Source organism: Anarhichas minor, unplaced genomic scaffold (assembly GCF_050575085.1).
Source record: "Anarhichas minor isolate MPS153535 unplaced genomic scaffold, ASM5057508v1 ptg000004l, whole genome shotgun sequence".
Classification (NCBI taxonomy): Eukaryota; Metazoa; Chordata; class Actinopteri; order Perciformes; family Anarhichadidae; genus Anarhichas; species Anarhichas minor.
The window spans coordinates 4023366-4049711 of NW_027466450.1; the positions used below are offsets into that span (position 1 = coordinate 4023366).

Sequence of the window (26346 nt, forward strand, 5' to 3'; positions counted from 1 at the left end):
TTTCTCTCTGTAAGCAACTTGTTCCTCAGTTCGACTGTAAACACTCGTCTTCCACCTCAGAGAACAAACACAGCCTCACTAGCATGTCGTCTCGAGTGTGAAGAACAGTTACTATGCTGAGCAACGGATGCAAAACGTTTTTCTCCAAATATTCCGGATTTCTGGCGGATTTTGAGTGTCCTACGGGATAGAGAGCGAAGCTTCCGCGGAGGGAGAAAGAGCGACGCGATGGGAAATATGATACTGATGGCGCTTCTGCTGGCTCACCTGCCAACAGGTGAGGCTTTAAAGGCGTTAAAGGAAACACATTTTGTCCTCAACATTTATACTTTATTCAAGTAGCATTGGCTTTATTTTCAGCGTAAGCGCAGGAATTTAAGGAGAAGCCACTTAAGCAAACAGTCGAAACTAACTGATGTGTACAAGTTAATTATCGACAGGTGGAAATAGGACAAGGCCGACTTTGGTCACGTGACTGCACGCTATAATAGGTCTGCTTAACAACTTGTCCAAAATACAAAACATCCAAACAGTTCACACAGTGGAAACAGCCTCGTTTTTACAGAAGACAGTATTAAATATACATCAAACGGTCTTGGAAAACAAATGTTGATGAGGACATAATATGTTATTATCGCTTAATCTGCTGTGGAGCTGAAATAATACATCAAATAGAACGTGCAGTTCAGTTTTGTAAATGTTTACATGTCTGTGTTTTTTGGACAGGGTGGTTCATAGAATATGTTCCCAGTTGTTTGTTCAGTTTAATATTGTATTCTCAGTAAATAAAAGCAAAAAGCATAAAGCTCAAGTTGTTTACAATTGGATAAAATACACACAGCTGGGTTATGGATGTACATCATGATGTCAGGATGTGATGTTGTGGCTTAGAGAAGAAGCTTACTCGATTAATTGTAAAAAAATAAATAAAAACAATTTAAAAATTAACCAGTGACACTAAAGCAGACATTTTCTCAGCTTTTCAAAAATATCCTCTACAATCGTTTGGAATTTTTTGGGACAAGCAATTTATAGATGCCAACTTTTTTTTACACTTTCCTGACTTTTAATGTATCAAACAATTCACTCAGATTAATCAATAATGACAATAGTTGTTAGTTGCAGCCATAATCTATCTACTGTATGTATTTCAAGACATAAATCAACTGAGAAAAACTGCCAGCACATGTCGGACACTCACTGACATTCATTCATCTCTTTCACATTTGAACAACTATTTCAAAGAGAAAGTGTTTGAAGTCAAACCTTAACTGCTACTTTTCTCAATTAGCAGAGGTCGCCTGTCATCAGCTGGTTTTCGTCAACTCTACATTGCTGATCGTGATTGACAAGTGGTATTACTTCCAATGAGAGAGTACAATATGTGCACACTTAATGACTTCTGTTGTAAACTGTTAACCAGTTTGGTGAGATTCTTATCAATCCAGCGTTCAGGAGCAAAGCTGCAACACAAACACACAAAAGGGTTTTTCTCTCTCTCTAAGGTTACAGTGAATTGATATATTGTGTCATCGTGGGTGCTGTTATTTTACACTTTGTTGTTGTTTTTATCAGAGCTGCTGTCCATCCAGGTGATTGTTCCAGAGACGGAGAGGAGCACGACTCTGTTTGCCTCTGTGATCCTTCGCTGTGACTACTCGACCTCAGCAAACCCTCAGGATGTGCTGGTCACCTGGAGGTTCAAGTCCTTCTGTAAAGACCCGGTGCTGGAGTACTACTCCACAGGTGAGGCTGCATGACAATATTATTAAGCACGCACTAACTTTGAAGCAGCAGCAACACACACAAACATGGTGATTTACATTTTTTGAGCTAATTGCTATTCAATTATTATTCAGCTTTATTAACCTGCTGAAAAAGTAAAGCTGATTGTTGTACTTTTTGAAGGAATAAGTGCCACAGTTATGATGGTTTGAGTTGCATGATGTAGACCGATCTGTTAGAAAGAGAATATGCAATAAATTGAACATATTTCATCGTATTTTCCTCTGTTCCTGAAGCCTTTCAGGCCGCTCTGCAGCTGGGTCAGGACCCCTCCAACGACTGCCCGGACCGCCAGCGAACTATCCGCACTGTGATCCAGAAGAGGGGCGTTAATGAGCCCACCCTGGGTGCAGAATACAGAATACGCAAAATAACCATTCAAAACAGTAAGTTTAATCCCATCACAATGTTGATACAGTATTTCTGTCTGAACTGTCAATACAATCATACATGACTACATTTTAAGACACTGTACAGGCTGCATATGTTTGTATAGAAATAAGGGAAATGTATGTACTTGCATGTATTATTTAAGATGGTTTGGATTGTGAACATACTGTCAACAAAGAACTATTTGCCAATCAGTGCATTCCATTGCAAATATGTTGTGGTTGTCTTGAACATCTTTTTGTTTGAATACTTTTATTTCCATTTTACTGCAGTGATCCAGTTCAGAACAATTTAATCCCAAGTATCCTTGTCTTATGTGTGTGAACAGAGGCTGACCTGGTCATCAATGAGGTGATGTGGTGGGATAACGGCGTGTATTACTGCACCATCGACGCTGCCGGTGACACGACGGGCGACTCGGACCGCGAAATCAAACTTATCGTATACCGTGAGTTTCCTCAGTGCAGCTTGTGGCGCTCAACTCGAGCTCACAAAGAGCCTGAAAAGACTTTCCGAGATTGAAATACCAGTAATCATGTTTCTTTTCACTTGTTCCAGACTGGCTGACCGTCCTGTTAATCATCATCGGTGCTCTCCTGCTCATCATGCTCCTCTGCATATGTTGCTGCCAGTGCTGCCCGCAGAAGTGCTGCTGCTACGTCCGCTGCCCGTGTTGTCCACAGACATGCTGCTGCCCGGAGAAAGGTACTCCTTTTAAAAACCAGAAACTACATCACATTTTACTCATTATTTTACACAACTATGTATCCAGCGATCAAATTTAGTCTCTTGCAGATTTTGTATTTGCTCAAGCCTACATATGAAAGTCTGCCAAGTGAATACCGAGTCACACAAACCTTTGACCCGCTCTTTGCATTTCAGCTGTGATGCAGCACAGGATGATACGAGAGGCTCAGAAGGCTATGACTCCTTGGATGGACGGTCAACCCATTTACGCTCCCATTAGCTCCAACGCCTCCTCCCAGGGCGTTCCCATACTGTACTCAGGTGAGGGACACAGAAAGTACACACAGAAGACTTCCCTTTATTTATATCAAGCAAATAACGCAGTATGATGAAACTGGTTTTGGTGCTTTCAATAAGAGTCCAACTTATTTAATAAGTACAAACTGTTTTTGAATCTTCACTAGAAAAAAAGCAGTGTCCTGTCTGCCTTATTTTTCATTTATTGTTTAGTTCTAGCACCTTTTTTAGGTGATTAAGATAATACTTAATTACTGATTAAGTAGCTTAAAACATTCAGATAAGGTCCGAGTCATTGGTAAGTAGTGTTTGGAGATCTTCCTGTTCTCCAACAGTTAGTTAGTGCGGCCTGTATGTAGCCTGATGGGCAAAATGCTGCTACATGGTGCTGCATGCGACTCATGGCAACATTTAGTTACGTGTGAGCTTCTCTTATCTGGATTTTGGCCTTGGATGGTGAGAGTGTAAAAGAGGTTTTAGTCAGTAAATCAAACTAAAACTATAAAAATGGGGGAGATAATAATATAGTATTGAAAAGTCCCTGTGAAAAAATAAGCCTTGTCTCGATTAAAGCAGCTATAATCAATATTTGTATATGAATAATTGATCACATGATGACTTGAATGTGAGTTTTTCTTAGTAATGAAGCTGCAGATAATAATTAACAAACTTGTTACCTTCAGCTCTAGAGTTTTGGTTAACTTTTACTACTCCCATAGCAAAAACAAAGCTACCCAACCTGTCCAACACCAAGACGAGACACATTTAGTGACTAGCTGGTGAACATAGTGGAGCATTCAGCAGCCATAGAGTCAGGTATTTCTGTCGTGAGTGAACAACAAAACACATGTTGCTCCTGTTGAGTCCAGAACCTCTAAGTAAATATACTGTATCACATAATATCCATAATTAGGAGCGCTCTAAAACTTAAATTCCTCACACTCCCTAACTGCTGATTATGTAAATATGAAACTTTTTGCTCACAACATATCAATTTTGTTAGATGAAAATGTATCAATGTTGTGTTTACAGCTTGTTTCTGGTGCCTCCCTGTGGCCAAAAGTCAGCTGGTGCAGATTATTCATGTCTGTCTGTCACTTTTGTTCCAGGCTCGTACTCTGACTACCCCACCAAACAAAACTTTGCCATGGCTCCCATGCAGCTGTCTCCCATGGCCCTGCAGCATCAGCATCAGCATCAGCATCAGCATCAGCAACAGCATCAGCATCAGCAACAGCATCAGCAACAGCATCAGCAACAGCATCAGCATCAGCATCAGCCTCCTCCTCATCCACACCACTTGAACGGCAGTGTGCATGGCAGCAATCGTGGCACTGGTCAGGTGTTGGACTACCTGGAAAACCAGGTGAGGGGGCTGGATGTGGGAGCACTTCAAACGGTTCCATACGCTCACCAAAATATGCTCCCATTACAGCCTCACCCGGCTCCTCAAGCAGTTCCCTACACACCAGGGCCCCCGAGTATGTTGTCAGCCCTGGATGAGATGGGCGTGAGAGGGGTAGAGAGAAGGGTGATCACCCTGCCTCCTATAATCCAGCAGGTACCCAGCTTTTCCTCACGCAGGGGGCCTGGTGGTGGAGACGGAGGCAGAGGTGGTCCCAGAATATCCAGCCAGTCCAGTGGGAGTACAAACCACCCCGGAGGCGGTCTCCCCCGCGACAGTCGTGGCTATAGGGACGTCTCTCCTCCCAGACGAGGGATCCTGCGCGATTACAGCGATGACTCCGAATGGGAGAACAGGCGAGCAGGAGCGCCACACAGGAGTTCGAGGAACAAGAGAGGAGGCTCGGCCGGGAGGAGAGGAGGTGGCTCCAGACCGCGGACTCGTAGTCGCGACGACCTGATGGAGGAGCTACACAGCAGAGCAGCTCGGAGGGAGAGGAGCTATTCGCCTCCTCAGCGTCGCAAAGGTTCCTGGAGCTCAGATGAGGACAGCAGCGAAAGGAAAGGAGGTAAAGGGAAGGATTGGCCTGAGAAGCCCCCCAGCTACTTCTCCATCGAGAACCAGCCAGGACGTAGTAACGGTCAGAGGAACTACAACCGCCTTTCTGTAAGATCCAAATACTGATGTCGGCTCTAAACCAATGGTCTGATGAGTTCATCTCTTTGGTTCATTGCTTTCTGTCTCCTGTTACTTTTTAGCTATGGCTTCTTTCCTTCATCACTTTTAGCCATGCGGTCAGTCAAGCACTTTGGCCCAGAGTGAAATTGATCATAATTGACAACTATTTGTTGGATTGCTGTTACATTTTGTGCAGACATTCACATCCCCATGCTAACATGCTAAACTAAGATGGTGAACGTGTAAACATTACGCCTGCTAAACATCAGCATGTTAAAATTGTCATTGTGAGCGTGTTAGCACGCTGTAGTTAGCATTTAGCTCAAAACACCCCTAGCGCTGCTAGCATGGCTGTAGACTTAAAGCTTTATTCCTGATTAACTTCTTTCTTTCATCACCTTTTTTTTTTTTTTTTTTTACTTCTTTGTTATTTTGATCTTTTCTTCTGCTTTTGTACATTGACTATTGGTGAAAAGGTCCTCACATCCTTTACTTGAGTACTTAAAGTACATAAGTATTATCAGCAACATGTGCGTTAAGTATCAAAAGTAAATGTACTCATAATGCAGAATTGCTCATTTCAATATACTTAAATAATATAAAGTATATTCTTTTTTTTATCACTAACAAATACATGTAAGAGCATTTTAATGTTGTACTATGTCAATGTGGAGACAATTGTAGGTACTTTGTATACTACTAGGTAGATTAGTAGTATAGTACTGCTTAACATGTTTTTAATGTAAAAATGAACAGTAACTACTGTCAAATACAAGTAGTTCAGTGAAAATAACAACGGTTATCTCTGAAATGTAGTGGAGTATAAGAATAATGTAGCAGAAAATGTGACTACAATGTGACATAATTGCACTTCACTCAAGTACAATAGGTTACTTCAGTAAAAGTACTTTGTGACATTCCACCACTGGGATTGAATCATGATATCTACGTCTTTAACCTTACTCCCCCTCTGTCACTTTTCTCTCTTAGGATAGAAGTTCCCGTAGCGGCATCAGCGTAGTCATCTGAAGCATTTCTATTTTTTTTTTTTTTTCTTGTACTTGTTCCTGAATGTTTCCAGAACGGTGAAAATGAAGACAAACAGTAGGTACTTTCATCTGTTCAATCAGCCTGCAAGAATATAGTTGTTGTGAAATGTAATAGAGTCATGAAAATGTACTGCATGGATATACTTTTACTCTGAATGCACTGTATGTTAGTGTACAAAAACTATCATGTATGCATGAAGCAAAGCTGTTCATTTGTGCCTTTGAATTGCAGATGTTATGAAGCCCATGTGTGATTATTGTCCGAGCTGTTTTAAGCGGTGTAATTTGTGTCTGGTGATGGATGGAAGTATCTTTTTTGTGTGTTTTTTAAATAAATGTTCAACAGTTTCAACAAGCAGAATGTTGCATACTGTGAGATCCTTTGGGTTATTTAGGTTCATTGTGAACACGTAATGTGTGAGACAGATACAGTGTGTATGTTTTAAAAATATATATATTTTCAAATTTTTGCATAATTTCTTGTACTATTTTAAAGTGTCATTTTTTACCTTTCACACATAATAACATTATTAGACAGCAATATAAAGTGTGTTGTATGAATATGGACAGAGTTGGCTTATTGAATGATCAACACAGACATATAATTGGGATTTTCATGAATGAATGTTTTAAATAAACCTTTCTACATACAGCTAGTGGGAAGAAGGATATTTATATATTTTTTATACATTATATAGATTGCTCGATCGATCTGTCGGTCCCAAACAAACCAAAATGATAACTTCAATCAAAAGGCTGTTCCTAAAGATGAATTATTAACTGGGCAAAGTGTGCAACTGCCCCCCGGACTTCCGGGGGTAGCTGCTAATTTCACTTCCTGCAAGTTTATCTGGGAATTTGCACCACTAAAATAAAATATCAACTGGGTCCTTATGTAAAAATGTACTTGTAAAATCAGATAATTTTTGCTTTTATTTTGCTCACATGGTGCACTAAATAAAGTTGCAAACTAAGATCAAACTAATTTACACAGAGAGAAACTCATAGAAGGAATTAACTCAACTTGAACCATATAATGAGAACTGTATAACAAAGTGTGAGTACATAAAATCCAAGACTTTAAACTGGTAATTTGAACTTGATTTAGGACGTTGTGCTCTGATCAAAAAGTTTTAATTGGTTTTGGCTGGAGGGGTGCACTACATATTGATGAACTGTACATGAAGATTTATGTTTTGCTTATGTTTAGATGTAGATTCATGTTTTCTGTACATTAGTTATGCTAATGTTAGCCTATATTCAAATAAGGACAGCCTGTTTTTCATGTACCGTAAAGATGTAGGTTAATAGTTGTGTGTTGTAGGCCAGTGGTTCTTAAACTTTTTCAATGATGTACCCCCTTTGAAATACAATGTTGCTGAACAAACATTGTGGAAGTTGACCATTTGAAAATGACTATTTTTTAAATAAACTTTTTTTTTAAAATCTCACGTACTCCTGCAGTACTCCAAAGTACCCCTAGGGGTACTCCTACCCCCATTAGAGAAACACTGATGCAGGCTACATGTTACATTTAGTTGCCAGTTGAACATGTACATCCAGCTGAAACTAATGCAGTCTAAAGACTCCTGTGGCTCAGGGCAAAACACAGTGAAGCTGTCATTCATACCTTTATAAATAGTAACAATAATAGCTTATACACAGCACACATCATAAGAACTTACAACAGCAACTTTTTGCCCCAGGGGAATCATAACAGGTTAAACCAGACATGACCGTACAATAACACTCAAGACTCATTCAAGTCTGATTAAGAAGAAAAGCTTTGCTGCCAGCAGGGTGAAACAGATGCTATTAATAAGAGCTGCAGACTGTACGGACTGAGTTCAGTGGTGTTTGTGTTAGTGCATGACTAAAAGATGAAAAATGTCCTTTTCTTTTCTTTCCACAGCAATGTTTTCTATGGAACGTAACCATTGTGTTGTCCTGGGGTCATTAATGACCCCATTAGATGTTTAACGTCTCTAAATATATAAGACATCATATTTTTGGTTTAATATTGAATGACTTTTCCTAATTTAATGGGGACAACTGGGTAAACACAAACTCAACATGTAAAGTTATATTTAAAGCCATTAAAACACCCAAAAAAGATCTCTTTCCAATTTTAGGTCAATCAGTGAGATTTTATGGTGATCTGCATATTTCTCCATAGTCCCGTAACAGGGATTCTGGATGTATACGGGTTTGGTGTCGGGGGGGGTTGTTTTATTTAAAGGGATATTTAGGTAGTCAACAAAAAACTAAGTACCTGACACATAAACTTGGGTAGCAATTTTAATTATAATAATGTTCTGCAGGTTCAAATTGCTGGGGTCAAAAATGACCCCAGGATAACAGGTGTTAGTAAATTTGAAGGTAACAGGAGGCTTAAATGTTGCAGAAATGAATGTTGACATGTTTTATATGTCAGGTAATGAGTTGGAATAAAGTTGACTAAGGAGTTGAAACACAGAGGTGGGTGATAATTTATACTGTATGCTTTAAAAACAGTCAAACCAGGTGGGGTCATTTTTGACCCCAGAGGACAACAGGTGTATGGCAATCGGGAGGACAACACAAGGGTTAAACAGTGCCAATGTTGTATTGCCAATGTAGTAATCATAACAGCATAAAGGCAAGTTCTTTAAAATGATATATATTCAAAGACAATTATGTTTCATTCTGAGTAACTTAGAGATGATGAAGCTGAAGAACCTTTGCTGACTGAGAGGAGGTGGGGGGTTGGGCCTGTGGGCCCGCCATGCTGCGGTCTGATTGGTCCTCCAGCGGGGAAGTGAGATCGTCAAAGTCATAGGGTCCTGGATCAGCTGTTCGCTGTCGATCCCCCCACAGCCATCCACTGATAACAGATAGCTACCGCGATCACCGGGCAAAGATATAAGTCAGACGCCCAGCAGCTTCACACCGTCTTCAGGTAAGACTATCTGAATGTTAGCCACACGCTAGCTAGTGTTAGCAGCTGCGCAGAATGTCGCATAAAGAAACGCTTAGTTATGATAGAAGCAGCTAACAGTAGCTAGCTTAGCTGCCACAGCAAGATGTAAATACGAACACAATGAAACCATCGGCTGAATCATGATATATTATATTTATACTATATTTATTTGCACGAACAAGACTGGTTTCTGTGACACTTGTGCAGCACTGTGACTCAGCTTGTACACAGATAGCTGTGGTTCAGGTTCACACTTGAAGCAGGTTGTTTACGTTGCACGAGGATCTTGTACTATTCCCGGCGGCATGTGTGGCGTTTCTAGGTCGAGCGTCCGTTTTGTGAACTGGAAGGTGGGTGCGACCGACACTCACTGCACGTTGTTGTCCCCGCAGGCAGCATGAACTCGCTCCCAGGAAGAGCCGCGCTGTCTCTGTGCAGGCGCACGGCAGCGGCGGGCGGGATGAGGGTCTTCGCCGGTGCCCCGGGTCACCCCGCTGGTGGCGTGCCCGCCGACAGGGCCTCTCTCCAGGCTGTGCGGGTCTGCCACTCCGGGACGAGTCGCAAGGGCACCACTAGTACCAAGAAGCGGGGCTACGACATCACCAGAAACCCACACCTCAATAAGGTGAGCTCTATGATATAGGTGAGGGTGTGAGGACATTATGTTTGGCTGTATGTCAACATTGCAAAACAGCAGAATATATCTACATTTGTTTGTATGCATGTATAAAAAAACAAACAATAGTATTTTGGTCTACAAGCAAATTGTGAAAAATGTTCAAATGTCTTGTTTTGTCTGAACAACAACTAAGATATTCAGTTTATTGTCATGAAAAAACAAGAATATCAGAAAAGATTTCCATTTGTTTAGTAAATTGTTAGTATTTTAGCTTAAAGAGTACTCCCAGTCAGAGAATAATTGGGCATCTTGTCCTCCCGTGTTTATTATAAATAATCTAGCTCACACATGACGTGTGACCTGTCGTCACAACATATTTATACCAGCAACTCTGAAGGCCTCATAGCTGCTACGATTCCTTCTATTCATACGGGAGCTTTCTGAAGCACAACACTGATGGTGGTTTTGTAGTCCACCACATGTACAGAGGTCATGAGGACTGGTCTGGTGGTCTGATGGAAAGAGAAAAAAACATAGATTAATGCATTCTTGAACAAATATAACACTCTATGTATGAAATGTGTCTTAAAGCTTGAAGAAATGAAAATGTACAACTCTATGAAAATCTGACCTTTACTGACCCTGTGTTCACACAACGTTATGTCCCCTATACCATGTTGTATGGTGGTGGTACATATACAGTATATATAAACTATATATAACTACCATGGAAATACCACATGGTACAGCACAGGAGTGACACATGAATGCCATAGCTGCTATCTAAGTGAAATCGTTGAACATCTGGAGCTGTGAATGGTCTCTCTGTTGATTTCTTTTAATGCGTCTGTCTCTGCCTGCTTTCTGTCTTAATTTAGCATAAAAATATCAATCGCGCATATGGCTTTTTAAGATAATCATGTTTTGAATTGTATATCCCCTCAGTTAGACAGAAACATACTCTTTCCAAAGCTGCAGCAGTTACAGATCTGGTCTAAAACAAACCTCCACCAAGTGACTCAACGGTTTTTGTTTCACTGCATTTTTTCCCCTAAACTCTGTAAACTGGGAATACTTTTTTTCCTGCCTTCGTCGCTATAGCAGGACAGATACAGACACTTAAGCTGAGTTCATTGCTTTCATTTGGGTTGATAGGAGGTCACAGTTCCTGACGCCCAGTCAGCAGTTACTGTACTCTCAAGTCAATTCAGCGGAAACAGTCAGCAAGTCAAGCCACTCTTTGATGAAAAAAATCTTCTAATAAAAAGTTAATGATAGTTTATGTCTAGGAGGTGCTTTAGATTTTCAATGATCAGATACTTGATTATTATTCCACTTTTAGACTAAACGGTCCAGTTAGAAATCGAGTAACTGCTTACTCGTTTTCAACAACCCTTTCTTCACATTTACACACATGTTGTCACCGTCACACAGTCTTGGTGTAATCCCAACTGACACCGAGTGGCTCCACTGGATTTATGAGCGGTATTTATTGAGGGAGGCTAGATTTATAACCCTATTCACTAACATCTTTCTTTCTGCAAGCAAACTGGTTGCAGTGACCTCTGAAATGTCAAACTCAATCAGATCATAACCATCTAAAAGCAACACGTGTGATTATATGGGATGCTATTATGTTGTAATCCATGATAAGATTTGGACTGGAGCCATTACTAAGGTTAAGCAGTTTATACTTTTCCCACCCACATGTAGTCTCCCTCTCTCCATCTTTAATGTGTTAATAGCTACTGGTTAGGGGTGTCACCTTAACGGCTTTACTTAACCTGCTTGCTCTGATGGGTTTACCTTATCTCTGTTAATCTGTGACTTTCTCTTTGACTGTGTATGACCACATTTGGTAAACGCATTTACATGTGTGACGTTAGACTAGTTTGAAAGTTTGCTGTGCAGACCGGCATTCTCTCTCCTTGTTTGGTGTGTCAGAGTATCTCCTTTTAATTGACTTCTGGCAGGCAGGACTTTTGTTTGCGCAGACTGTTGCTTGCAGCCCTACAGTATAGTGTTCAGCCGTATATACAAAATACTCCTCAATGGAAAGCACGCAGCTCGTGGAACAACTGTAGCTGTAATGTGTGATGTGTTCAGACCTCAGGAGGGCCAGTTTGTTCCCCATGTAGGTCAGTGTTTCCTCTGCCGTGCGAGAGTAGAGAGGAAACGGAGAGAGCGATACGGCCGGGAAGAGGAAAGAGAAGTGAAGCTGACAGGGGAGTGACCTCAGGCTCCCGCACTATTGGACAGAATAAATAGATCAAATGTCGCGCTCCCCTCCAATCACTCTTTGGGAAGAATGCCAAACTTGAGACGGCTGAGCGGCAGCACTAACCATAACCAGAAGGCAGAGAGGTACAAGGCTGCTTACCACAATAAAAGCTCGGCCTCGTTTACTGCTTTAAGTGAACAAAACATTTGTAGGTCTTTTTAAATGTTGCTCTCATACCAGTGTTCCCATACAAAAAAAAGGCAGCTAAAGTAGTTGGGGGGGGGACCATCAAAAAGACCACTGTATTTGGGCTGTGCGGGTATGAGTCATAACCCACCATATTCTGGGATGACTAACACATGAGTCACTGTGGTCTGGGTTGTTTGATTTCTTATTTAGTTAGCGGGCCTCGCCCTGTGCAAGCTCTTTTTTTCCACAGTGTTGTATAACCGCTCCTCTTCCACTCTGCAGGGAATGGCATTCACCCTGGAGGAGCGCTTACAGCTGGGCATCCACGGCCTGCTGCCCCCCTGCTTCCTCTCCCAGGATGTGCAAGTGCTGCGGGTCATGAAGAGCTACGAAACGCGTTCCAATCCTTTGGACAAGTGAGGGAACCGACTCAAGACATTTACAGTAAAGCATGCTGAAGTGCTGTTCAAGAATACAGCTGTAGATGTTGAAGGAGCTCAACCTATCGGGGGGGGGGGGGGGGGGGGCTGTCCCACGTGTTTGGTCAAATCTCCTTTAGCGGGTCACCATCTGCTGTTGTTCTCACCAGTCGTCGTGTGATTAATAGTTTATTTATTGTCATATGAAAGACTTGTGCTGCAACATCCAGTGGCCGAGTCATTAAGACTCATATCAGATGACTGCAGCCTGTCTGGTTTGATTCTGTCCTGAGACATTTGTTGCTTGTCATACCGCCGTCTCACTATATTTCATGCAGAAGTAACACAAATCAGAGAAAATGTTGCAGCAAAAACAAAAATGGCGACGTTTGCTCTCTGTCTCAGGTACATCCTGCTGATGACGCTGCAGGACAGGAACGAGAAGTTGTTCTACCGTTTGCTGACCTCTGACATCGAGGAGTTCATGCCCATCGTGTACACTCCCACTGTGGGCCTGGCCTGCCAACAGTATGGCCATGCCTTCAGGAGACCACGGTACTTTTTCATCCTTACATTTGGTTTAACGTTCTCTATGAAGGACCGTTTTTCATGTTTTGAAACAACAAATGACAGTTTGGTTTCTGTTAATATCGCTTCGGACAGTTAAACTGAGACGTAAAACTGGTTTGAGTAACTTCATCCGTCACAAAGAACACACGGTGTCGTTTGAGTTTAATCTGAATTTCATTGTTATTGTCGGGTAAAAGACAGAGAAGAGATCAAATCATTATTTGTTTATTTAACATTAGTGTGTCAGTTTTTACCATTGTGTAGGGTGAATGAAAGCCAGCAGCATGCAGGAAACTGATCAAAAACGTGCATCATCAAATCAATACTGCCGCCCTATAATTGAAACCTACTTGTTTACAGAGGACTCTTCATCACCATCCACGATAGAGGCCACATCGCCACCATGCTCAACTCCTGGCCTGAGGAAGACATAAAGGTACACACACACACACACACACACATACACAGCTGCTTATGCCTGGGAAACTATCACTGTATGATTCATATTTTACTGATGTGTGTTCTCCTGCAGGCCATTGTGGTGACAGACGGGGAGCGTATCCTCGGCCTGGGTGACCTGGGAACCAACGGTATGGGCATTCCTGTCGGGAAGCTGGCGCTCTACACAGCCTGCGGTGGTGTGCGGCCGCAGCAGTGTCTCCCGGTGCTGCTGGACGTCGGCACTGACAACCAGGTGTGTTCGATCAAAGATCTGCAGCACTTCATATCTGACTCTTATCAGTTGGTATTTGATAAGGCATATCGGAGGAGTTTGAGCAGTTGTAAAACAGAAAGGTAATGTCAAGTTGTCTCTCATTGATTGATTAACTGGCTGATTTTTGATCCAGGCGCTGCTCGATGACCCCCTGTACATCGGACTGAAGCACAAGAGAATCAGAGGAAAGGAGTACGACGAGCTGGTCGACGAGTTCATGCAGGCAGTGACGGACAAGTCAGTAGAAACACGACGGACAGAAGAACGTGCGAGCGACTGCTGATGTGTGACTCTATCACTCTGTCGCTCTGCAGGTACGGGATGAGCTGTCTGATTCAGTTTGAGGATTTCGCCAACAGCAACGCCTTTCGCATCCTCAACAAATACAGGAATCGATACTGCACCTTCAACGACGACATCCAGGGTACTTAGACACTCGGTGTCTGCATGAAGATGCACAGACACAAACTTTCCTCAGATCGTTTGTGTAACTAGTGCAGGGAGGAAATGAGGTGTCCATTAAAAGGAGCCGTGTGCTCCCCCTGCTGGAGTCCTCTTATAACTACTCCGACTCTTACTACTGCTGGTGTGAGGATGACATTATACACATAAAGCAGAAGAAAACACACAAATATTGTACTACAACCGCTGCAACAAGCAGTAAACGCTATAAGCATGATAAATGATACAACATGAAAACACTCAAATATTAGAACATAAAAAAATACTAAATATGAGACAATCACTCCCGACAAACTCAACAAATGTTAAAATCAGCTTTATATTTCTGAATTACACATTTCATGTTTTTCAATAACGTGTATGGTGATGATGCACATATTTTTCATATGAGATCTAAATCAACTGGTTCACAATTTTGGGGGTGGAGACCCCGAGGTCTCAAGATAAATGTGAGGGCTCCTGAGGCGATTATCAAAATAGGGAAGCAAAAAAAAAATATTTCCAACACAAAATTATATTATTGTTGATACAACTGGTAGAAATATGCAACCAGTGACGAGCGGCCACAGGAAGATAATTTCTTTACCTTAAAGTATCACAACAGAAAACCACTCATCTAAATGACATTGTGTTTTATTGTCTCTCTTCAGGCACGGCCTCAGTAGCTGTTGCCGGGATCTTAGCGACTCTGAAGATCACCAAGAGCACACTCTTAGACCACACCGTGGTGTTCCAGGGGGCGGGCGAGGTGAGAAGAATGTCTGCCCACTGGATTTGATTCTGTTCAGAATGACAAATAACTGTCTGTAATCCAGAACGCGTTCAATTGACGCACTTAAAACAAGCCGAGGTCGATGAAGAATTTTCTTTCTTCTTGTTTTTAATGCCAGGCTGCTCTGGGTATCGCTCACCTGCTCATGATGGCCATGGCCAAAGAGGGAGTAAGTAGAGAAGAAGCTGCCAAGAGAATCTGGATGGTGGACTCCAAAGGTCTCATCGTGAAGGTAAATCTGTCACTTGCTCAGCTTTCCCAGATATCAACTGTGTGTGTGTCAATCACCAAACGGAGAAAGAAAACACATTTTACTCTACTACTACTTTAGGGAAGAGGCAATCTCAACCACGAGAAGGAAGAGTTCGCTCACGATCACCCGCACATAAAGACCCTGGAGGAAGTGGTGCACACTGTCAAACCCACTGCCATCATTGGTGAGTCTACCTGGAAGGTCACATTGTGGTTCTTAACGGTGTTAAAGTAAAACTCCTTTATAACTCTCATTGTTTGTTTCATCCATTTATGGTCATCAGTTGTGGAAAAACAGAGAAACCTATTGAAGGTGATTTTTTTATTTTTTTTTTTTTTTATTTTTTTTTTTATTTTCTTTTTTGTCGCTCCAGCTTTGCTCAGCACAATAACTACTTGGTCATTTCCTCCAAATCAACTAACTCTCTCAAAGACTTCAGATGTGTACGTTAGTGTTCATGGGTCTAGATTCAAACACTGCATGTGGGATGAACTGGAAGACATGCTCAGAGTTTTAATCAAAACTATGAAATTATAAGACAATAATTCAAAGTAGAAACCGATCCAGAGGTTAAAGTAACTACAATTTTGAGATTGTAATTCTTTGCTTGACAGTAATTGACCCTTGTGGTCTGAAATGGCACCTTTTTATTCACATTGTTTCTTGTGACATTGAAGTCATTAATGTTCTGTTCCCTGAACATGAAGGAGTTGCTGCTGTCGCGGGAGCGTTCACTGAGAAGATAATCAAAGACATGGCGTCCTTCAACGAGAGGCCGATCATCTTTGCCCTGAGTAATCCCACCAGCAAGGCGGAGTGCACAGCAGAGCAGTGCTACCAGCTCACAGAGGTACTTGTCTGCCTCACTGTCGATTGAAGGTGTTATTTAGCTTATATTCAGTGGTTCTCACACAAATATGCTATTGTGTGTGTGTGTGTGTCCACTTGAGATGTAAAAATAACCCCTCTAAATACATATCCTACCTCATACAAGATTTTAAAATCCAGTTTATGAATTAAATCTGTGTTATTTTTGCTTGTGGTCGTCTTTTTTTCTGTGCTTTTATTGATGTGTTGCTCTCTTTTTAAGCCACATTGCTGCCCTCTGCTGGAATTCTTGTGTGTGGAATTGCGTAGAACTGAATACAGCTGTCATTTGGCAGATATGGACAGATTTGGAGGTTTCTAAACGTAAACACATTAGAAAGTTTGACACCAAGGCCTAGTCTACATCTGACAAGACATTCAGAGGCTCTGTAAGAACTTCCCAAAAAAACGTTCAATGTGGTAACAGAACTTGCCTTTTCAGCAAAACGATATCTTGTATATCTTCCTGTTGTCTTTACAGAAGTGACTCACACTTTGTGTTTTCTATTCCTCTTCAGGGCCGCGGCATCTTCGCCAGCGGAAGTCCGTTCGACAAAGTGACTCTGGCTGACGGACGCACCTTCTACCCCGGCCAGGGAAACAACGCCTACGTCTTCCCCGGAGTTGCTCTGGGTGTTATTGCCTGCGGAGTGCGCCACATATCTGACGACATCTTCCTCACCACAGCAGAGGTATCGTCTTCACATATTAATGATGCATTAACATTTATTTATGAGGGCGTGAGTTCTGAATAAAAATACTTGAAGAGTCAACTCCAACCAATAAGGATTTTACACCCTTTTGTACACAGTTGCATCTTTTATGGTATTTTAAGGCCTCTCTTTCTGCACTTTCCTTTAACCTCGTGTCTCCTCCGTTGTTTCAGGCGATAGCGGACATGGTAACAGAGGAGCACCTGGCCGAGGGAAGACTCTATCCTCCTCTCAGCTCCATAAGAGAGGTGTCCTTCAAGATCGCAGTGAAGGTAAGTGATCTTTCTGTGTGGTCGGCCCTCATTCCTCACAATGGAATGTGTGTCTTCTAGAATTTGTTTCGCTGAAGGTGTTTGTGTTGTGACTTTGTGGGTAACTACTGTGATTGGGAAGTGTTAAGATGTGAGGATATTATTTTCAAAACTTTTTATTACTTAATTCAATAAAATGTAGATAAGCGTCTGCTAAAGCTGATTTATATTTTGAAGAGATTCTGTTTTTTGTATCTGGTACTAAAGTCTATCAGGAAAAAGAAAATTCAAACTAAATATTCATGATTTAAAAAAAACATCTTTTATATATAATTTATTAAGAGTTTAACACTCATAAACTCAGCTAATCTTCATCAGAACTGTGTTGATCTGATTTGATTGACACTCAATTCTAGTTCAGTTGTTGCTAAATCCTGACTGGTGCACTGAGGTACGTGACATCACCTTTTTAAAATCAGTTCCACTTTAACAGTGAAACTAACGGGAAAACAGAAATATTTCCTCCGAAATAACCAAAACCTGTGTCATCTTTGGCAGAAAATCTTTTGTTCGTGATTGATCCCATAACTTGTATTAAGAATCTATATGAAGAAAATAACAAATGCATATTCTTTACCCCTTTTTCCTTCTGTTTCCTTCTCTGCCAGGTTGTCGAATATGCATACAAGCACAACATGGCTTCCCTGTACCCTGAGCCTAAAGACAAGGAGGCGTTTGTTCTGTCTCACATCTACAGTCCAGATTACGACTCCTTCTCTCTGGACTCGTACAGCTGGCCACAGGAGGCCATGAACGTCCAGGACGTGTGATCCCGACTCTCCCTCTCTCAACTCGATATGCTGACGTGGTGTCGTGTACAACTTCTGCATCGTTTCCGTTCAGAAACGTTGCCAATGATTCTTGCCTTTTTAGCTTTCTCTTTGTTTCTCTCTTTCACTTATAAGTTATAGTAAGTCTATAGCAGGGGCGTCGTTAGGCCTATCTTAGGGGGGAAGCCCCCCTCAAATGTTCTTCAGCCCCCCAAATAATTTGCCATTATTGGCTTTAAAGAAAAAAATTTTTTTTTTTATTTTGGTGGTGTCATTAAATTAAACTATTGTTTCTCACATGGACAAGTTATTTATAACTCTAACATGCTACATATGTGCGTGTGTTCTGGTTTGTATGTTTTCTCCCCCTTCAAATTACAATCCAATAGCCTATCATCATACTTAACGATATAAAGTTGACACTGTCCGGTCCATTCTCCATCCATTGTGTGCGGTCCCTTTAAGAATTAGGATTTGGGAGTGACGCGGATATTCTTTATTTGAGAAAAGTTCATATTTGTGTTGTCAAATTTCACTATGACCCTCAAATTCTGTCTCTTGTGTTATCATATACTGAATGCAAGCAAAACTACAGAGCAAAATCACCCTCTTTCTGATTGAACCAATCTATGAACTGTCTGAAACAATGGATATCCGCGGCCCCAAATGAGCCCCAAAAAAAACCGCGCAAACATGCCACTCCCCTTGGGGCTAAGCCCCCCCCTTTCTTTGAATCCTAGAAACACCCCTGGTCTATAGTAAGTTGTATTTTCCTCTTTCAGAACTGTACTTTTTGTTTCATCAGTTCTCTGAACCTGATTGAAGGTCTTGACTGAGTAAAATATTTAATAGACGCACTTATAAACAGCATATCAAATATCATAAGCGTGACCTCTATATATCTTTGCAACTTAAACTACACTCCTTCCACTAGATTATGCTGCTGAGATGTTGTCATATTTAGCGCTCGCAGTGACTCAAAATCTGTTTTTGAGAGATGAATCCGAGCTGCTGCATAACAATAAGAGTGCAGTGGTCAACATTAACGCACAATGCTTCGTCTTGTCTTTCCACAAATCAACAGAGGACTCATTCTGAAGCTTTAAAAACGAGATAGAAATTGAACAGGAACTCTCAGTGCCTCTTCCTGTGTGGCCTCAGGATTACACCGCTCCGCATTCTGAGTTAAAACCTCTTTTTGTTCGGTGAGTTGCAAAGAAGCCTTATTTGGCTCCATAGCTGCTTCTTCATATTGTACACTCCTATCTATCTGCCCACAGGATGTAAGAACACTCCACAATCTGTTTCTCCTTCTCTGCCTCCCTTTGAGAGTCAGTTATTCTTAGTGGGAGGCACTTCTGTCTTCTTGAATGTGTTTGGAAGCATTGTTGGGGATTTAGTGTCACCATCAGGATGTTTTTGTATACAAAAGCATCCTGATGTTGTATACAACGCTGTCTTTTTCTCTTGGTATTTGTACAGAGCTCTCTTGCTGTTGTGGTGTTTTTGCCAAAGTTACTGATGAACCGTATCTGATATTTTACTCCTAGAGAACATGATACTCTGCAAGCTTTAGTATTGGCAGATATGCTGGAAGTTTTTAAAGGGAACATGAAACTTTTTAAATAAAATTGTCAACAAAATATGAGTGATTTATGTTGTTTTTTAGGGCCACTCAAGCAGTGTTGTTACCTGGTTCACTTTGGATGCTCTGCTCCCTGCTGGTGGACCCGTTACCTGCTTTAAGTATGTTTAAAATGTGTCTGTATGGAGTGGATGTGATGTACGACTCGGCGTGTTTGCTATACATGTTCTGACAGGAAGCAGAACAGGGAGCATCTATAATAACCGTTGTCTTGTGGATTTGACTGAGACGGATGAGTGACTCTTAATGCCGTCATTGTAACGGTTTAGTTTATTGTACTGTAAAGGCTTTAATATCAGGACAAGGCATGATACAAGATGCATCACCATCTTATGATCTTGATTAGTCCTCACAATTATCATACCCCCATATAGTGATAGAAATATTACATAGATAAATCTTCCAGTTCCATCTCGAACATCCTTTCACTGCTTGATCTAACCTCTCGTTTGAATAATCAAATGACAAAATACCGTCATGAACGAGAACCGCTCATATTAACAGATAGAAAAGCACACATTTGACAATCGCAAACATGACGGCAACTCTGCTCGTATACGTTCTGACAAAGTCTCCTCAGTCTGCCTCTGATAATCCTAACAAGACAAACAGGATTAGACAGGAAATAGGCACATTTTCTCAGAGCTGGTGACTCCAGTCTCCACTGTCTTCCTTTGATGAACATGTGACAGCATGAAGTACTTCACCAGTGACAGCGTCTGAAGTGATGTGCATTTATCAAAGCTGTCTGAAGTCACCAGCTAAACGTCAAGGATGAGCATATAAAAGATGATCCTCGATAATTAAAATATGGTTGACACTTTGGATGAAAGTGCAATAAATGCAGCCATTTTAATGTGTTATGTCATAAGGAGTGACAGTGAACTGCACTGTAAACAACTGAAAGAACATGTATAAACTATAAACCAAATATATAGATGAGATTTAACAACAATGTAGTTCATGTATGTAGTAGTTTGCCGAACATTTAAAATGGTCTGATAAATGAGTGAGCTGTTAAGAATGTGTTCTCATGCTCTGATGGTACACATCAGAGCATGAGAACACATTCTTAACAGCCTGAGGAAAATAAGAACCCACTGAGTCTTCAGCTTTGGCAAAACTAACAAACAAATATATGTATAAATGTTCAAACTCCAACCTTGAAAGAATACAAACTACAAATATGGACAACTTGAAGAACAATTCTGCATACACGAACAAAACACTTTGGCAACAAAAGCAGATGGGACGAAACAATCACTGTCCCAAAGTCTTTGGCATTTTCAGAATAAAATGAGTTTCGTGGGATTGAAAATTAAATCGAAGAGGCAGGTAAACAGAGATCAGTACTAGAAGTCTAGAAGTCTCTCAGTAAAGACAGTATTTAAAGGTGTGTAGCTTTGGGGAACATCTGGATAATGGATTCACACAGTTAACTCCTCAGTTTCCTTCAACAAGATCCACTATTGTCACTCTTCTTCCATATCTTCTACGGGCAAACGTAAGACAAAAGCATGTCGATCATGTTCTTGACGATGACTTGAGGTGGATGGAGGGCGTGAGGAAGGTGGTGTGCCAAACTCATTTGCCAGGCGTCCACCAGCAGCACGTTCAGTCCCCTGAACATGGACCTGAGCACCTCATCGAGCTGCAGGGAGTACCAGTCGCTGTTGAACAGGCTCACCTCCTGGTCCAGGGCTTGGAGGTTGCCTGAGCGGATCACAATGATGGTCCCCGGCGCTCGGTCCAGAAGTCTCACCAGCGACCGCCGGATGTGACGGAGCCGCCGTATGTACACCTCCACGGGAAAGGTGCTGAAATGGGCCCAAACGCTGAGGACCACGATGGTGTTGGGACCCCCCGAGAGGCCGTCCAGCTCGTTGGAAACGTACCGCAACTCGCTGGACAGGACGGTGGAGAAGCGGATGGGCGGGCCATGGCAGCGGTACTTCAAGAGAATGTTATGGATGCTGTCCACCGCCATGAAAGGCCCAACGTTTTTAGGACTGTGCAGGTTGAACTCCTTTAATCCTGAGGGAAGATGGGATAGATTGAAGTTGCAGTGAGACAGATACACGAGTGCAGAGGTTGAAACTAAAAGATGAGACAAGAAGACATCACTCGCCTGGTACTAACTCAATGAGGTACTCAAACCACTGCCTGACGGTGGAGTCTCCGTACATGTTGATCACCTTGTTCTTCAGACACTGAGTGATGGCAGAGGAGTCGTTGAACGGGCGCATTGTAACACCACTCAATGACCTCCACGAGTCCTCGTAGAAATATCCGGACGACGCCAGCTTACCAGGTTCTGGGTTTACGCTGCTGTTTTCTACCTCTACTTCTGATACAAAGCAAGAAAGGGTGCAGAGAAAAAGATCAAAATGAATGGAATGAATCAAAGCACGCCACATGAGGCACCAACAGCAAACGTTACTCTGCAGGCATAGCATACCTTTCCTGGGAGGCAGCACGTTGATTCTGTCGGGTCCTGAAGCGTGTATGCGAACTTTAATGTTTACGCCACTAAGACAAAAGCGACAGAATTGAACAGTGTTAAAACAATGGTAACGGTTGGGTCTGGTGATATTCTATTAATCCCATGAAAAAAAGATCAAAATCGACAGTGCGTTTGTCCACCTTAAATACTGAATACTGAAAATGTAAAGCTTTATAAACAGGTCATTAGTGTTGGTTTCTTTTTTTTATAATAATTTCCTGCATCAGGACGGATGTGCATCATAATAAAGGAAAATGTCACCCAGTGCTACACTGTGGCTCATTTATGTGTTTATAGTTTATTGGAAACTGAAGGAGTAATCGATTTCACTTTGGCTACACAGGCAACAAGCAATAACTGACTCAGCCTTTACTACAACACAAACATGTGTCATATTACAACCTATAAAAACACAAACCTCTGGAAGAGCAATGCCTCTTTGTTGGTAATGAGGTGCTTCAGGTAGCCTCCTTTGGCGTGGTTGATTCTGGTGTCACAGCTGAGCATCTTAGGCTTGTAGCAGTACCAGGGCTCCCCCGTGTAAAGGTCTGTGTAGTTGCACAGCGGCTGTTGGTCAGAGGGCAGGCACATGTTGCACATAGTCGTTTCAGACAGGAAGCCCAGGCGGAACAGGCTCTTGAAAAACACTCGATCTGGTCGTTCCTCCCTCAGCCGCCGCAGAACGGCAACGGCCTCGCTGGAGTGCACCAGCGTAATCTCCACCTGTGCAGACCCCACCCAGAGGAGCGGGAACATGGCGGAGTAAAAGCCATTCCTGTGGTCCAGCACTTTACCCGCTACACCTGCTCCGAGCTCCGGGGAGTGCAGCCTGGCCAAAAGGAAATCCCCACCGTAGTGCTTAGGACGACCCTGGAAGTCATGCATTTGGACGAGGGCCTCCAGCTCGTCACCCACATGCCACTCCCTTCGTCCCTTAGTGGGAAGGATGGCGAACAGGCTGTGCACCGGGTCACTGGTCTGGCGCAGGCCGGTTGTTGTGGAGCCAGGCGGAGGCCCGGGCCAGACGATGGAGTCCAACAGGTAGCGCTCTTCCAGTTCATCTTCGGGAAAGGGTTTCTGGCCCAGATGGGCACAGAAGGTGCGGTTGTGATGAAAAGTGGGGAGATACGCTGGGACGAAGGATGACTGGATCCTGCTCTGGAGCTGGTAGAGGGCTGAAATAGTGTGGCAGTTCCAGTTCTGAAGAAAAGGGGAGGAGAGTTAATTCTGTATCAGTGAATGTTATTGTAACAAACTCTTGCGAGAGAGACACAATTCAAGATGGGTTTCAGCTGCGCCTAATTAAGCCTCTTCCCGGCACCATTCCCTGAACCACTCCCCCACTCTTTAAAGGTAATTGAGAAAACCCTCACGTGTCGCCCACTTCTCACCTCCACAGTGTGGATGTTGCGTAGCAGGAAGATGAGGCCAGACAGGGCTAGGAAGAGGAAGATGAGGGCATATTTGGACAGATATCGGCACATGGTGACCTTGTTCTGTCTCCCATGATCAGGCCCTGTTTCACTCGATGTTGTCACACCGACGATGATGGCGTCATTTGGTCGTCAGCGACCGACGCTGGCGGATGAACTCTGTCAACGAGAAGGATGAAGAAACAGAAAACTAGCACGTCTTCTATTCACCATAATAAAGAAACACGTGAAAATCATTCAGTCTTTGCACCTCCGTGTTGTCTGCCTTGGAGATGCTTTATTCTGCTGATTAAGTAAAAGTACACAAGTATCACGATTGTAATTATACATGAAGCGAGTGTTAATACCGACACATATTGTTGAGAGGGAGCTAGTTTTTTTAACTACTCTATATACAGTTAGGTGGTTTAGTCCCAACGTCAAAAACTATATACTATGCTTTCTCCACACACACACACACACACACACACACACACACACACACACACACACACACACACACACACACACACACACACACACACACACACACACACACACACACACACACACACACACACACACACTATAACTACTCTCTTATTCTGGCACTAAGTGGCTGTTTGTCCTGCCTGCATCGGAGCCATATAACACTATAACAATTAACACATGCTCCATAGTCCCACTCCTCCTTTGGAGGTTAGCAGTTGTTATGAGCGATGCAAAAGCATCATGTTGTTTTGGTGACTTCCGCTCCTCCATAGAAAGACTTTAAACCAAATGCACTCTTGCCACAGGAAAGGCATTAATCATTGATAATCTTAAAGCAATTAATGCAATTATTGTTTCCACACAACACCCATTGCACTCGATGTCAATTCCATTTGGCCAATCACGGTTATTGTGCAGTAGCTCATAAACACGCTTATATTTCCATAAGTTAAAACAAGCAGATTTAAAGCAGATTTGTATATAGGGCCTAACGCTTTAAAAAAAAAGGCACTGATGACTGTTGTCTGGTTGTCATTTTTAGGGAAATCTTCCATCTTGAGAAATGAACGGATTCGTACGGTCAGCTGCTCCTATTATGTGAATGGCTGCAGCGGCAACAACAAAGAGACGGAGGGAATAACAACTGGCCTATTGTCGGTACATGTGTGCACATTCCGACACGTATCTAATACCATAATACCACTCATACCACCGTACCCATATTAGGTAACGTTTACACTGGCGATGCAGGCGCTTTATCCGTGCAATGCTACACTTACCCGTTATTACGTCGACAGATTGTCATGATGTCGGAGTCGGATCGTTATCCAGCCGGAGGAGGGTGGTGAGGCCGGAGGAGAGGAGACAGCAGCGGCTTGGTTAGCGCGTTAGAGCCGGTGTGCGAGTTTAACTGGTTTTGAATTAACTGGTTTATGTGGGAGTGCCTGAGGCAGATGTGTGGTAGGAGTGGCATTTCAGGACCCACGTAGAATAAACAGGAAATAAATATTTCGATCGTTTCGCCTCTGTCTTTCACGTAGTTTCTACGGTTTCTTTTGATAGAATATAAACGGAACACTTTGCTGGAAAATGTACTACTCGTTCGCGAGGCTGTGGTTGAGATTCCGAGGACGCATAACGAGGACCAGAGTGAATGACAAAGTTGGTGGTAGGTGTCGATGCCTGTTCAAAATACTTACGTCAATAAATCATTTAAGAAACGCTCTGTTGTCCGTCTTATATTTGTATCATATATCGTTATTAATCTCATGTCAAGTCGATTTGAGACCGATATACCTGTCTGTGCATCCATACAGCCTGTGAGTTAAACATATGAGCTCAAACACCGCGTACAGATGACTGTCAACTGTGGGAAGCTGTGATCCACCCAGATTAACTTGTGATTCAATTTCTGTAGGCTATCTCACATCGCTTATGTTTTATATTAAAGACTACGGACATGCATCTTATGTTAACGATATTCTACACTGTGCAGCACACATTCATCCAGATTAGACATGACTGGTAACTCTCGTTTTGTTACTAGAGGGTTTAATAACTACTGGCTCAGTGGTAGTTCAGATGACACTTAGACATCATGGGTCGGTCAACGGTTCGATTCTTGTATGATGCATATTTCGACTATTTTTATGTCACCAGACAACAAATCTTATTTTCGTAATGAAGATGGATAATTGGTCGTGGTAATGCTGTCGAAATCCTAAATTAATACTCCAACAAGCCTCTCCATCGTAATGTTTCAACAGACACCCTAACCCCTGCGTGTAGTCATTAAACCCTCTAGTAACAAAACGAGAGTTACAGTCATGTCTAATCTGGATGAATGTGTGCTGCACAGTGTAGAATATCGTTAACATAAGATGCATGTCCGTAGTCTTTAATATAAAACATAAGCGATGTGAGATAGCCTACAGAAATTGAATCACAAGTTAATCTGGGTGGATCACAGCTTCCCACAGTTGACAGTCATCTGTACGCGGTGTTTGAGCTCATATGTTTAACTCACAGGCTGTATGGATGCACAGACAGGTATATCGGTCTCAAATCGACTTGACATGAGATTGATAACGATATATGATACAAATATAAGACGGACAACAGAGCGTTTCTTAAATGATTTATTGACGTAAGTATTTTGTATTG

The 26346-nt window shown here is 42.2% G+C and overlaps 3 protein-coding genes across 3 annotated transcripts; 2 read left to right on the forward strand and 1 right to left on the reverse strand.

Moving 5' to 3' along the window:
• Positions 1 to 228: 228 nt before the first annotated feature.
• On the forward strand, positions 229 to 7071 carry ildr1a (immunoglobulin-like domain containing receptor 1a). The gene is made up of 9 exons (XM_076106920.1): positions 229 to 277; positions 1576 to 1746; positions 2022 to 2171; positions 2504 to 2623; positions 2734 to 2880; positions 3058 to 3183; positions 4269 to 4343; positions 4419 to 5230; positions 6233 to 7071. Exons 1-9 carry the CDS (start codon positions 229 to 231, stop codon positions 6269 to 6271), a joined length of 1689 nt encoding a protein of 562 aa, XP_075963035.1. The 3' UTR covers positions 6272 to 7071.
• A 2006-nt stretch (positions 7072 to 9077) lies between these two features.
• On the forward strand, positions 9078 to 19774 carry me3 (malic enzyme 3, NADP(+)-dependent, mitochondrial). The gene is made up of 15 exons (XM_076106918.1): positions 9078 to 9229; positions 9643 to 9875; positions 12562 to 12695; positions 13104 to 13253; positions 13629 to 13704; positions 13801 to 13962; positions 14117 to 14220; positions 14298 to 14407; positions 15096 to 15193; positions 15336 to 15449; positions 15549 to 15654; positions 16178 to 16320; positions 16856 to 17029; positions 17224 to 17322; positions 17970 to 19774. Exons 2-15 carry the CDS (start codon positions 9648 to 9650, stop codon positions 18129 to 18131), a joined length of 1860 nt encoding a protein of 619 aa, XP_075963033.1. The 5' UTR covers positions 9078 to 9229; positions 9643 to 9647; the 3' UTR covers positions 18132 to 19774.
• Positions 19775 to 20031: 257 nt separating this feature from the next.
• nxpe3 (neurexophilin and PC-esterase domain family, member 3) lies at positions 20032 to 25383 on the reverse strand. Its single transcript, XM_076106919.1, has 6 exons — positions 24963 to 25383; positions 23671 to 23871; positions 22698 to 23479; positions 22235 to 22305; positions 21905 to 22123; positions 20032 to 21810 (listed from the first exon to the last, which is right to left on the reverse strand). Exons 2-6 carry the CDS (start codon positions 23761 to 23763, stop codon positions 21269 to 21271), a joined length of 1707 nt encoding a protein of 568 aa, XP_075963034.1. The 5' UTR covers positions 23764 to 23871; positions 24963 to 25383; the 3' UTR covers positions 20032 to 21268.
• Positions 25384 to 26346: the final 963 nt, after the last annotated feature.

Bases quoted from the DNA above. Each gene is read 5' to 3' on its own strand.
- ildr1a (XM_076106920.1), top strand. From the start codon at position 229: ATGGGAAATATGATACTGATGGCGCTTCTGCTGGCTCACCTGCCAACA. The intron at 1,747-2,021 runs GTGAGGCTGCAT...CTGTTCCTGAAG, and splicing joins GCTGGAGTACTACTCCACAG to CCTTTCAGGCCGCTCTGCAG. The intron at 2,624-2,733 runs GTGAGTTTCCTC...CACTTGTTCCAG, and splicing joins AATCAAACTTATCGTATACC to ACTGGCTGACCGTCCTGTTA.
- me3 (XM_076106918.1), top strand. From the start codon at position 9,648: ATGAACTCGCTCCCAGGAAGAGCCGCGCTGTCTCTGTGCAGGCGCACG. The intron at 9,876-12,561 runs GTGAGCTCTATG...TCCACTCTGCAG, and splicing joins GAAACCCACACCTCAATAAG to GGAATGGCATTCACCCTGGA. The intron at 15,450-15,548 runs GTAAATCTGTCA...CTACTACTTTAG, and splicing joins CCAAAGGTCTCATCGTGAAG to GGAAGAGGCAATCTCAACCA.
- nxpe3 (XM_076106919.1), bottom strand. From the start codon at position 23,763: ATGTGCCGATATCTGTCCAAATATGCCCTCATCTTCCTCTTCCTAGCC. The intron at 22,306-22,697 runs GTTTGTGTTTTT...CTTTTGTCTTAG, and splicing joins GAGGCATTGCTCTTCCAGAG to TGGCGTAAACATTAAAGTTC. The intron at 22,124-22,234 runs GTATGCTATGCC...GCTTTGTATCAG, and splicing joins CGTGCTGCCTCCCAGGAAAG to AAGTAGAGGTAGAAAACAGC.